Here is a 14066-nt window from a genome sequence, read left to right on the forward strand (position 1 = left end):
GTTTTATACTGAGACACCGCAGTGTTGTGGCTAGTGGACAGCTGAAACCATGCTCAAAGCAATTAACAAGACAAATCTGAGACAGTTGGTAAGAAACAATCGCTACTGCTTTGTACATTTTTCATAACATCTGCGTCTCTTGTGATGATAATGCCTAGGCAATACATTTCGATGGAATAAAAACACCGTCCAGCTAAGTTAGCTAGGTTGAATAGCATAGATATTTGTGAATGAATGTTATGCAGAAATTGTCTCCCTAGAAAAAAACACAGTCACTGAGTTAAGTAGCCCACTTGTTAAACAACAGACTGTATTAATTATAATTATTTGAATAGATCGTTGAGGGTACTTCAAAGGGTAGATTTTATCAGTGCATTATTTCAGTGCCCTCATTCTGCTTGTGTCGGTACGTAACTGTTTTGCTTAGCAAGAGGCTGAAAACAACAACAACTTAGAGTTAATTTGAACTGTGTTTAGACTTGTTGCTTTGACAATGGACGAAAATGAAAAACTGACAAATTATCGTTAGCGACAAGATTCAGTTAATCCAAACCTAAATCATTTCAGAACCGTCCGTAGCAGTTCATGTAAAGTTACGTAGCCAGAGAGAAACTGGCATGAGACTGGCTTTAGTTATCATTCTTATCACCAAAGCCACACATTGCATCCAGTACCGTTGCAAGAGAACTATCTTGTGCATTTTAGTTATGAATGGTTAGTGTTAATTTCATCGACCACACACTTTGTACATGTAAAGTTAGCTAACGTGTACTTATTCACGGGCCAACTGTATGGCAACCATAGCATGCTAACGTTAGCTGCAGGGCGCAGATTTGACAGCATTCCGTTAACTACGCGATTAACGTTTGTTTACCTGGATAGTAAGAAATGACATAACTTAAAACTTTATTCCGTACTGTTATTATAAGTTCACAATACACTCAAAGTCATCCAACAGTGACTGCTTACAAAACTCTGACGTCTCAAGGTTATGCAACCTGTAAACAGTGGGTTACAAAACTCCCAAAATAAACACTTTCGAGAGCCATATTCGAGCTGGGATGTGTTTTACTGATAATGATGCTTGTTCTGAGGCTTCGGGCCAGTTATATCAAACAAATGATTTCGTCTGTGCTCGGCTGTAGGTTTGTAGTATTTTCGCCATGCGTGTATTAAATGTCATTGATGAACTCAGGACCCCCTCCCCCGCTTCTCTCTGTTATGTAGCTGTTCTGTAATGACCTTTATGTACCACTGAGCTGTTTCCCTCTCAACTGTCCTGATGCAGACTGAACCAGTATCAGCACGTCATAATCTGGTTTGGGGTCAGAGTTTTGATAGATACAGCATATGGGTTCTTTTGTATCACATGAATTCCGTGGATAGGTAGAAGCCCTTTGAAACAGGCTGACTTTGCCCATATTTGAGGGGAAAAACAACAGTGGCTGTGTTTCTCTTCATAGACTGGTCTCATCCAGCGGTTCCAGAGCACCCTGGTTGTAGCAGAGCACAACAATGACACATTGACCCCCATTACACTCAGCGCGATAACTGCTGCCAATAAACTAGGAGGAGAAGTGGCATGTTTGGTTGCTGGGACAAACTGTGTGAAGGTATGTGTCCAATGGAGTTCCAGTGGTTTTCCAGTGGTTCCAGATGTTTTTAATTTTGTCTATATGAAGATTTATGTCATTTTTTAATTTCTGGTGAGGTTATGACAATACTTGTTTTGGACAGGTTGCAGAGGAGCTCACGAAGGTTCATGGTGTGAAGAAGGTTCTGGTGGCTCAACATGATGCCTATAAAGGAGCACTGGCTGGTGTGCTATTAATTAATTAATTTATTCAGTTAGTTTTTTTTTTTTTCAAATTAAAACTACAGCGCAAATTCTGACAAATTAAAACAAATTGACATCATGATGAATGGAGAAAAAATTTAACACAGAATAGACAACTGTGTTATTTTTAATGTTATTATTATCTTTATTTTTTGCAGAGGAGTTGACCCCACTCATTTTAGCAACCCAGAAGCAGTTCAGTTTCACACACATCTGTGCTGGAGCATCTGCTTTTGGGAAGGTACAGCTATGTTCAGCCAATGCGTTTTCAAATCACTGTTTTTGATGATGATTTACATTTCTATCTACTTCCTTTATCTAATCCCTTTCAGTTTCTGTACACAACATCAGAGATGGGTAAATCAGCTGTTTGATACAGTTTTATAACAATATGTAATACATACATGTGTAGTATTTTTAGATACAAATTTAATAGTGACTCAGAAGAGGCTCTGTTAATTGAGCCTTTTTCCATCTGTCTGTCAGTTTGTAATAAAGGATGAAAAGTGAATTTCATTATAAACCACATCGTCCTGGTGCTGGATTAGGCAAGGCGTGAGGTAACTGAAACAACAGGCAATGTTTGTCTTATGATACACTTTGACCTGTAGCTGACTGCTTACTCTCTCAACTGTTTGAGGAGTCTTACAATAGACAGTGAAGCAAAAACCGCTTTTACGCGAACGGTAATTTGTCATTTTGGGAACAAACTGTCAGCCAGCAGATCTAATGGTATTTAAATTGAATTGTAATACATTAAACAATATCTTGGGTAGCGCAACTCCAGACCAAATAGATGTATTAGTCTCAATTTCCTCTCTGGCTAAATGTATTTTATATGATGGATTCTGAATTGGTGGATTTGGTTTCGTTGTATCGGCATATAAAACACTTGAATTACCACTAGGTGATATTTCTCACATCCTGCCTCGTCTTCAGTTATTTTTTTTCCACTCTCTGAAGTGCTTTGTCAGACTAGCTTCCCCAAGACACGAGATCACCAATGTCTTTAGAGAAAAGAAAACATATCAAACTAATGAATTACAACAGGACGTCATTATCATTATGGCGGCACATGGAGTTAGAGGATAAAAACCTCGGGGGAAGTGAGGGTGATGTGACATGAGTGAGTCTGTGTTGTAAATGTGAGTGTTTGTCTGTCTGATGAGGTCTACTTTTGTCTCTGCAGAATCTGCTGCCCAGAGTGGCTGCCAAACTGGATGTGGCTCCCATTTCAGACATCATTGAGATTAAATCCCCTGACACCTTTGTCAGAACCATTTACGCTGGTAAATAAAGCACAGTCAGATTACAGATACCGAAAGAGTTTATGCTGCATGAAGTATACAGTCGACCCTCCACATTTGCGGAGGTTTTGGGGGCGCAAGGCCCCCACGAAAATGGACAAACCACGAGTATCTCTAGGCCTCCCCAAACCTTTTACTCTTAATACTGTTGGCCATATTTAGCACACACAAAAAAATAAAATAATACACTGTACTGCAACAGTATTTGAAATTACGGTATCAACAATGTAGGCGGCAGCTGACTTCATTGTATGAAGCATATGTAATAATTCTACCTTTTCTTATAAGGTCGCTTTCTTTTGCCTCTTGGGAACACTTTCAGAAGCACTAGAAGCACTGCACTTTGGACCCATGATTACAGTTGATATTTTATGTCACTGTAAAGATGCAAAAAGTTGTGAGAAACGCAAGATACACCACACGCTAAGAGACAAAACACACAAGTGAGACAGTGTGGCGTCCCCAAACAGAGTGTATAGTCCACAGTTCTTCAGTGCACTGAAACTTTTTACAAAACTGAACTTTTTATAATACATTTTTGTATATGTTTATGGTAGTAAATTATAAAATAGACCAGTAATACATATATTTTATGCATTTATGACTTACTAAACTTTTTATTCGTTTTCTTTACATTCTGTAGTCTATGCACGTCGTTTACAATTGTCTGCAGTAGGCCGCAAAACTCTCAAAAAATTCCAATTTAATTATTGACGGCAAACTCGTGAATAATCAAATCCGCAAAAGTTAAACCCGCGAAAGTTGAGGTTCGACTGTATAACCAATCTATTCATAATCGGTTTGTCCCTACTTATTAGTCATAAATCTAAACGTCTGCTTACAAATACAACATTTTAATATTTCTCATACTGTTATTTTGAACGAGTCCTGTTCTGGTAGCTGGCCTGTGTATACACACACAAAAACACATGCACATACACATCATACCAGTGATCCCATATCAAATCCTTATACTGTCTAAGTGGATGGGACTTGATGTGATCTGTACATTACTGTTCTCTAATGGGAAGCTCTAGCAGAGGGCCTCCTTTCATCTCAGTAGTAATTGTGTTCCAAAAGCCTCTTTTGCTCACAAGAGTAAAATATAAAATATAAATGCAATAAATCACCCCTAAAAATAAAGGTTTTTTAGGTTATTGTTCAAACACATTTCATATTTATCTTGAAGGAGTTTTACTCTTTTCTGATTTGTCAGAACGTGTTTGAATTGTGCTCCATGTGCGTCTGATTTTACTCCTTGTTTACAGGACTTCTCCTGTGCTTTAATGTTATTGTATTTGAAATATCTTATGTCTAATTTCACTTCTAAGAGTAAATGTATAAAGATAGTGCCCTAATGCCAGTTCAAAAAAAAAAAAAATCCTCAACGACTAGCCGTCATGCTGTGGTTGTATTGTCACAGGCAATGCCCTGAGCACAGTCAAGTGTAATGAGAGCATTAAGATCTTCACTGTCAGAGGGACGTCCTTTGAACCTGCTGCAGTGGGGGATGGCAGTGCCACCACAGAGGAAGGTACTTAGCACCACAACTCTGTATACTCAGGACTCTGTATAAACACACAACTCTGTATACTCAGGACTCTGTATAAACACACAACTCTGTATACTCAGGACTCTGTATAAACACACGACTCTGTATACTCAGGACTCTGTATACTCAGGACTCTGTATAAACACACGACTCTGTATATACACACGACTCTGTATACTCAGGACTCTGTATAAACACACGACTCTGTATACTCAGGACTCTGTATACTCAGGACTATATTCTCAGGACTCTGTATACTCAGGACTCTGTATACTCAGGACTCTGTATACTCAGGACTCTGTATACTCAGGACTCTGTATACTCAGGACTCAGTATACTCAGGACTCTGTATACTCAGGACTCTGTATACTCAGGACCCCATATACTCAGGGCTCTGTATACTCAGGTATATTCTCACGACTCTGTATACTCAGGACTCTGTATACTCAGGACTCTGTATACTCAGGACTCTGCATACACACGACTCTGTATACGCACAACTCTGTATACGCACAACTCTGTATATACACACAGTGTTCTGTTGGACACAGTTTGGTTGTTTTGGTCCAGTTTTTCATTCCTTGTGATTTTGATTACTACTGTTAGTGTTCTGTGGTAGATATACTCAACCCCTTGCCGTTCCTCATTTGCATTCTATGAAGTGTTGGTTTGAAATGGAACAAGTGTATAAAATGAGGTCCAAAAGTACTGAGTTGGAAATCACTGTCCGATACAAGTTACTTGTATTAGCCTTATCTGTGAGATGTTGCCAGACTGCTTGGCGATAAACTGAGCCTGTAAAAATGGCAGTGTTCAGAATGTGTGTTGGGGCTTTGTCAGCAGTTATGTGTGATCCTGTGTCTTTCTCTTCACGTCATTGCTTTGTTCTGGCAGTTTCCCCTTCTGATACTGCTGGTGTGTCTGAGTGGGTGGGCCAGAGCCTGACCAAGAGCGATCGCCCAGAACTCACCAGTGCCAAGGTGGTCGTGTCCGGAGGTGAGAGCGTCCTCACTGACATCTATGAATGGACAGATTCTGACACGGTGCTTCTCTTACATAAAAATATAACAGACACAAGTTTTACAGACACAGTTTTATCTTTTGGGGTGGTGTTTCTTTGCTTCATCCTAAGCTCAGACTGCTGCAGGTGGCGTGGCTCGTTCTGCTTTGGGTAGAGAATCCCTCCGTTGTAATGAAAGGAGTTATGTTGAGCTGAGTAACTGTTTAGAGCCTGTTCAGCATTGTCAGTTTGTGTTTGTTTGTGTTTGTCCTGGTTGTGTCGACACAGGGAGAGGTCTGAAGAGTGGGGACAACTTCAAGCTGCTGTATGACCTTGCTGACAAGCTCAATGCTGCAGGTAAACTGAATCCCAGTAGTGTCTACATATGGAGATGATTTTTCACAGTGATTTCACAGTGAAATCTAAGGCCCATATTCACATGGACAGTTTTGACAGCATGTTATGGCACATGCTCTTTATGTCTTAGTATGAACGATGATTCCCCTACTCTTCTTAAGATGAACTGAATTGCTCTGCTTCATATGTTCTCACAGTGGGTGCGTCCAGAGCGGCCGTGGATGCCGGCTATGTTCCTAACGATATGCAGGTCGGACAGACCGGGAAAATCGTGGCTCCCGTAAGTTCCAGACTCCACTGTGGGCATAATGTTGGGATGTTGTGGACTTTTCAGAGACTTAAAAATGACTTCAGCTGCAAATCTTTCCACTGTATGAATAGGAAATATCAATCGCATTAAGTTTGATCAGAAGTAGCGATGCTGTGGATCTGTCAGCCCGTCACAAGTGTGTGATGAATGGGCACGGCTTCGGAGCCAACGCTGGGGGAAGATTTTAGTCTAATAGACATGGATCCTCACTGCCCTTTAAAAAGGTTAATTTTCCATTATGTGGTTCAAGTGGGACCTCCCAACTGTCATTATCCACACATTAGAGGGGCTTGGAGCTGCAGTAATGGAGTTAATGACACATTCAGAGCCCTAAATGATTTAACAGAACCATTACTGGACAGACCGCTATGCATGGGGCCCGGGACTCAGAGCAGGCAGTGCGGCCAGAACCGTGCCCTCTTGAACCCGACTCACCTGAATGTTTTGACAAGCCTGTCACACTTTTGACAGTCAAGGGTTTTGTATTCAGCATAAAATTATTCTTTGATAAATCCAACACTGTTTTGCGGTGTGTGCGTTTGTCTGTGAGAAGTAAAGGTGTTTACTTGAGCCACTGTTCTTTGAGCTTTAATATGAAATTCACATCGTTATTAATATTAAATGTTTTCTCCTGTGATTGTGAATTTTTTCACATCCGTCATTACCTACTCAACGTAATTTCCAGCGATGCTGGGTTTTTAGAATAGATCCATTCTTAAACGATGCCTAGGCGGGAAGATCATAACCCATCGGCAGGGTTCTTTTATCATGTTAGGATTTTCCAGAATGTCTTGGAGATATTCCCACAATACTCTCTTTACTGATTACGACTGCATTTTTTGCATTTGTCCCTGTAGTTTTGTTTCCGATCATTTCTGCTCCTTCGCTAATGTTTACAGCCCATAGAATGACTGAATGTGACATTGATTGACTTAAAACAGGGCGGCAAACAAATCCTCCCCACGGTCAGTACAACTCCAGAGTGCCATGTTTTCAGAAGGGAGAACACCAGACTAGGCATACATCTGTACTCATTGACTTTTTTGCTATCTGCTGAATTTGTATTTAGGCATTAGGCCCGGCAGAAATGTAACAGTGGACTTAACGGTGCTAGTGTTCTTAGAGAAATCTGTGGCCTAGCTTTCAGGTTCTGGCAAACTTATGTGTGTGTGTGTGTGTGTGTGTTCACAAATTGATGCACTACTCCTTGGAGGCTGCAGCAGCCACATTAAACAGCACTGAAATATTCATATGCCAGTGCATTAAGCTGAGAGCCATGATGGGGGCCGTTCCCTAGGGGCAGGGGTGGGGGAGCGGGGGGAAGGCTGAGCTCTCCTCTCTTGAGTAATTACACCGCCGGTCTGACCCAAGCACCGAAACACACCACGTATGATTTGGGGTGGGGGGGGGGGCAGTCTGGGCATGGCTGTGCACAGTACACTTTTTCTTTTTTAACGGGTGGGGGGGGGGGGGAGGCAGAAAGGATGTTGTAGACTCGGTTGTGGACTAGCTTTGAGTGATACCATACAGTCCTCCATTGTTCTGGTGTGTAATACTGTAGTTTGTCAGGGACCATGTATTAATCTAGATAATCTCCTTAGTACTTTCAATACTAAAATGATCATATTTTACTGCCGCTCACATCTTTTTAAAATGTCAGTTAACATTTCATTGGAAAACCATTCATTCAGACTCTGTGTTAGAGGTCTCTTTAATACCCTCTCTCACCATCCGCAGAGGCAGTGATGCACAAGGCCCATTTGACTAAAGTCTGTTTGTCAGGTTCGTTTTGTAGACAGTCACTAGCCCAACCTGGTGGCCTCATTCAGTCTGTGACCTGTATAACACGTGTGAGTGAAGCTAATTAAAATGTGGCACATTTGTACCTGCCATAATGTTGCCTCAGGCTTCAACCAGCCAAGACAGCGCTGAATGCAGTCGCTGAAAGAAATTAAATGAAGATGCTGGCATGCAAAATTTCCATCAGTGGTTCTTTCCTTTGTTATGTTGAAAAGTGACGTTGCTTTGATTTGTTTGACAGGGTAGAGACATGTCATAAAGAAAGCAAGCTTTTGGCTGCCAGCAGAAGTAATTTGATGATTATTACAGTTGGTAGCTTATCTGTCCTTATACAAATTATGTTGGGCTGTTATTTTTATTTTTCAGAAGATATTTCTGTTATATCTGCTGACTGGTTTTACTTTGTTTTTGGCAGGAACTGTATATTGCTGTTGGCATCTCTGGAGCCATCCAACATCTGGCTGGAATGAAAGACAGCAAGGTACACACACACACACACACATACACACACACACACACATACTTCATCGAACAGTTTTCAAATAACTTTCCTTACGAAAGTTATTCACACACACCTGATGAAGGAAATGCCACTGTTGCCATGTCAACCGTACTCTTTTTCTGGGTCTGTGCACATTCAGTTTCTCATGCTGCTGGACCCAAGCACTCAAAAGAAGAGTGTTGTTCTAAAAAGAAGCTGAAGTGGCTTTCTAAGTCCATGTATAATTTATCTACAGGCTTTTCTGCCTGTTCCGAAGACTCTGAATAGTACTCTTTGTGTCTGTACCTCATAGTCCGTTACACTGACTGGATCTGAGGACTTTTCCCCACCAGTCGCCTGGCTTTTTACATGTCTGCCACATACACATGGCCCAGTTCAGTCAAAACCTTTAATTACACACTGTAATGGTAATTAAAGTCAAACTCTCCACAAGTGCACAAGCAGCAGGGTCTCCTTTTTCATCATTACCTCAGATTGACTGAGGGTGAAATGCAATCTATAGTAGACTTGAATCTGAATGTTTTAAGGTACAGCTTCAATAAATGGGAGACAAATCAGTATCAGTGTTTTTTGATAATATTTCTGCATTCTTCATGTGTTTGTAAACAACTTGAAAATGATAGTCATTCGTTATTGCTCTTTCATTCATGCAGTCCAGTTTTAGCACAGTACCGAAATAAATTATGGTGTTTTTCAGACCATTGTTGCCATCAATAAGGACCCAGAGGCACCCATTTTCCAGGTGGCTGATTTGGGTTTAGTTGCTGATCTGTTCAAGGTAAGATGCTTAAGTCAACGGTGCACTGTGAGCTCCTTTTCAAGAGATTTTCTTTCGTTTTTCCTTTTTTTTTTTAAAGAAGAAATATTTCCCCCCCACTGGAGCTGGAAATTATTTCAGATGAATGAGTGATCCTAATCTTTTGACGGCGTGTTGTCCAGAGCAACTCAGCTAACCGAAAAAACTCAAATGCTCTGAAACACTCCCTGGTTCATCCAAGGGGAAAGAATGTCCAGAATAGACAGACACTTAAACAAGACAGTGGCACAGAAATGACAGTCCAAAAAAAAAAAAAAAACCCAACAGGTTCAGTATTTCCCTGATAAATTTTGCACGATACATTATTCCACCTAATGGAAATGTGCCACTGCTGAATTATTGAGCTTTTGAATTAATCAGCAGAGAGTTGAGGCAGAACTGGAGACCAGACTGACAGAGAGAGAGAACGGGAGCGAGCGAGCGAGAGAGAGAGAGACGCACACAGACACACATATAAAGCCCTTCCCCCACATCCTTTAAAGAATAAAAGTAACTGATCGCTAAACAAGAGTGAATGGGTATTGGCTTTCACCTTTATTTTCTGTGCCCCCGTGCCAGCAAGCTTACATGCTTAACTGCGTTCGGTAGTTTTCCTGTGACACATATTGTGGGGTTGCCAAAGGGTTGGCTGGCACACACCCACACACACACACACCCCCGTACGCACACACATACGCCTCCTGGGTTGGTGCCCGTGTTAAGCGTGTAAGGCTAGTAGCGATTATTTTCGTGTGCGGGTGCTGTCGTTCATCCTTTATTTAACGGCTGGCTGATGCTGCGTACCTGGTCCAGGTGTTTGAGTCAACTCTGTCGAAGTGATTGTAACGGTAGCCAGGCACTGGGAGTGGCTCGGCTTACATGTGATCACTCCTCAGATGGCTGATTAAAATGGATTGGCTTTCTCCTCTTCCTTAGATTGAAACGTGATCGTGGGGGACATATGCAGGTGATGATATACGTTTACAGCTGAACTGACCATTCACAGGAATGTACCCTTCACATCTGCTGGCATTACACACACACACACACACACACACACACATTTCTTACGTGTTTCCTTTGCTGAGGCGCATTGGTCTGAGGTTTTCTCATCTTGTTCACAAAAAAAAAAAAAAAGATTCTGGAGTTGCGAGAGTGTGATGTGATACTCGGTGGTGCTGCTATCGTGAGCTTAATGTTAACTGCTGCTGTTCACACGATGTACTCCTACAAGATTTAGTTACAGATCTAATTTAACACAGCCGTTTCTCCCGTTCAGAGATTACCCAGACCTTAATTAGTGAAATCGGGTGTGTTTGTGTGGTTGTTAATAAAAGCTCGCTCGCCCTGAAGGCTGGCTGCCGTGACAGAGAGCCAGAGAAGATCTTTAGTCCATTTTTCTTCATGTGTCAGCACAAAGAATGAATTTGTCTCTCTGCTCCCCTCTAGGCTGTGCCAGAGATGACTGATGCTTTGAACAAGTGAACTTCCAAAACAGTCCGATTGCTGAACCGTGACTCTTCAGGGACCTCTATCACACATGGCTTAAGAACTCTGTAGGTGCCAGTGGAGAAGTTCTCCAAAAGACTTACGCTATCCTGACAAACTTCAAAACCCATTCCTTTGACAGGCAACATCCACAAACGCAGCTATTTCACAAAGTTAAAGAAAACATGCTTGGCATGCAGCATCTTTCACTCCTTCACCATCGAACTGTGTGGCCACTTGGTTTTTGGTTTTAGCTCAGTGATCTTTATGACCTATTTGTGTGTTGAGTTATATCAGATTTGTTGGTACTGTACTAAACTAAAACTGCTTGGCGTGGGGATGGCTGTGGGAATGGAGTGGGAAAACTCTGTTAAAATATATATATCATGTATTGTGCTTAGTCTACACTTAATACATATTTCCTCCTTTAATCTTTTTGTGTGTAATTACATAGTTTACATCATGTAATTATTTTGGTGTAGTTCCAATAAAAACCAGAGCAAATGTGGACATAGTAACTGGAATCCCGTGTGTGTTTCTTCTTTCGACTCTTGTGTACCAGTTAGGAGTGTTTGCATGTGCTGTGGATTTCTTCGTGGTTTGGACTTCAAAATTGAATTAAATCCAAGAGAAGGGTTTAATCCTTGATAACCCAGCCAATGATATTTTAGTCAAAATAGGCATTTTTTTCACTTTGTGAGAATTTGATTCAGTCATACTTTTTACAGTGTTTATTCTTATTTACTTACTGTAAATTCTCAAATATAGGCCGGGTCTCAAATTATAGCTGGGGGGGGGGGGGCAGCTGTGGTCACTGTAGGACTGTGTGTGTTAATGGCCCATTACTAGTATTCAGGGACTTCACTGCCAAAACTCTCTCCTTCCTATTTCATTATTTCAGTCAGTTATTTCACATAACAGCATGTCTTAACGCTACTTGGAAAAAGTCACGGAAGGGAAAAAATGTCTGATTTTAGATGGCGTAAGTACTGTAGTATAGTAAATGATTACCAGTTTCATTTTGTGATAGAATTACTGTTCTTTGCAAACTATTGCATCATTTTCTAAATCCACAGATGGTTTTAATCTGTCGATAATTGTGCTCTTCGTTCCAAATTCAGGTAATACCGGTACATTAAAATGATCTGCGAAAATTCTGCAGTTTGAATGCTCATGAAACATCTGCTTTTGTGCGGTCTGTGTGCTAAACTTTATTGTGCATTGCACACAAGCTGGTGCAATATACAGATATGTAAATGGCATCAGCTTCATTAAACAATCTCACGTTGTAGCTTTCACAATAGCACAGAAACTTAAAACAGTCTGCGCTGTTTCGTTCGCGTTATGATCTTACAGATCACGGTAACGTATTAAATAATGACATGTCTCTAATAATAGCCTCAATAATAATAATAGTCTCAATAAAGGCCTGGTTCTTTCCTCAGTTGAGAATTTGAGAATTTACGGTAATAGACGTATCTGAAGTAGCATTAAGAAGGTCATGAGAAATAGTTTTTAAATGTGTAATTTTCCTCCATACTCCATATATTGCATATAATTAACAGAACCAATATTTAGGCAAGTGGGCCTGTGGAGGTCTTCCATTAAACCATTAGGGAGGAGTAGACAACGGCCTTGTTTCATTCTCACATCAGCACTTTGAGAAAGCAAACTACTAAACCACATCCATTTACCAGTGGATCCTCTTTCCCTTTGGTACTTTTTCGATTAGAGGACCTCTTTCTGGGTGTAATTTAAGCTACAGTGGTGCATGATTCACTATCATTGGAAATTTATCAACTGTTTCCTGTGGAGTGGACAATCAACATCTCCACTCAGTTTTAAAACATGACCAAATAGAATTTGTGAATTGGGCAAAAAAAAAAAATCTTCAAAGACCAGTCCTCATGAATTATCCAACTTTTAATTGGTTTACAATAATTGCATTCAGCAATACTTTTTGTCCCCCCATTATCAGTTTATAAAATGCCTATCAACAACACATGTTAATTTAGTCTCAGTATAAGCTCATGCTACAGGGAAACGGAGGGGGGGGGTCTAGGTTAGGGTCAGGACAACATTCTCTCCTCTCTGATAAAAATCCTCTGAACGTTTAAATCCCAAACTGTCCCCCAATCATTCACTACCCAGGGTTTTAAAAATACTTGAGTGAGCATTTACCTCTCAATTTTCAATTTCAATACAAACGTTAGCATCATTAATGTAGAAAGGCGAAGTTTTAAGAAATTGGTTGAGAACACAGCCCAACGCTTTTTGAACACTGATCTGATCAAAACTGCAACAGTCTGATCAGAGGACTGTAGAGTATGTGTGAGAGTCTTGTTTATACAAACAGACAGAAAATAAAAACCTCATAAGCCCCACACCCCTGTCCTGAAAAGAGAACCCACTTAATCCCTCCAGTCACACTACTGTAAGGAGCTGGCTGTCAAGAAAGCGCAAATATGTCCCCTTTGCTGGTTTCGTGCGGCGTCCTAACACAGAAACTTGCTGCAATAGGAAAATTCCTGATGAAGAGTCCGTGATTGGTCCCAGCCTGCCTCTCCCTGGACTCTGTAGAGGGTTGTGCAATTTTGGCAGGAGGGACACACGCTTACAGTTCAGGAGCCGCTGCTGCTGACTGAGAAAGGATAGGGGTGTGTGTGTGGTTGTGTGTGTATTTGTTTGTGTGTGTATATTTGTTTGTGTGTGTGAGTGTGTGTGTGTGTTTGTGTGTGTATGAGAGTCTCCTTGCCGTGAGGGGAGGGGGGGGCACCCTGAGATGGCTACTGAGAGCATGGTTCTCTGTGTACCTCAGTGAAGCACTCTCAGGGTTTCTGAGGCAAGCCGAGCTCATGTCAGTGCTGGCTGAGAGAGAGAGAGAGAGAGAGAGAAAGTAAAGGAATAACACAGAGAGACAGAGTAAGTGAGACGGAGAGACAGAGAGAGCAGAGAGAGGGAGAGAAAGTGAGACAGAATTGGAGCTGCAGAGAGAAACTGAGAAAGTGAGACAAGGATAAAGAGAGTGAGACAGACAGAGAAAGACAGAGATAGAGAGAGAGAAAGAGAGGGACTACTTCAGCTGGTGCCGGCGGCCGCTGTGTTGTCCTGTGTGTC

General features: G+C 41.2%; 1 protein-coding gene across 1 annotated transcript; it reads left to right on the forward strand.

The window, feature by feature from the left end:
• Positions 1–11467, forward strand: etfa (electron transfer flavoprotein subunit alpha). Its single transcript, XM_030765029.1, has 12 exons — positions 1–88; positions 1464–1613; positions 1738–1819; positions 1996–2078; positions 3027–3126; positions 4568–4678; positions 5591–5692; positions 5985–6053; positions 6251–6333; positions 8579–8644; positions 9363–9443; positions 10911–11467. The coding sequence occupies exons 1-12, from the start codon at positions 50–52 to the stop codon at positions 10944–10946; spliced, it is 1002 nt and encodes a 333-aa protein (XP_030620889.1). The 5' UTR covers positions 1–49; the 3' UTR covers positions 10947–11467.
• The last annotated feature ends 2599 nt before the right edge of the window (positions 11468–14066 follow it).

This window comes from Chanos chanos, chromosome 2, assembly GCF_902362185.1.
Source record: "Chanos chanos chromosome 2, fChaCha1.1, whole genome shotgun sequence".
In the NCBI taxonomy this organism is placed as follows: domain Eukaryota; kingdom Metazoa; phylum Chordata; class Actinopteri; order Gonorynchiformes; family Chanidae; genus Chanos; species Chanos chanos.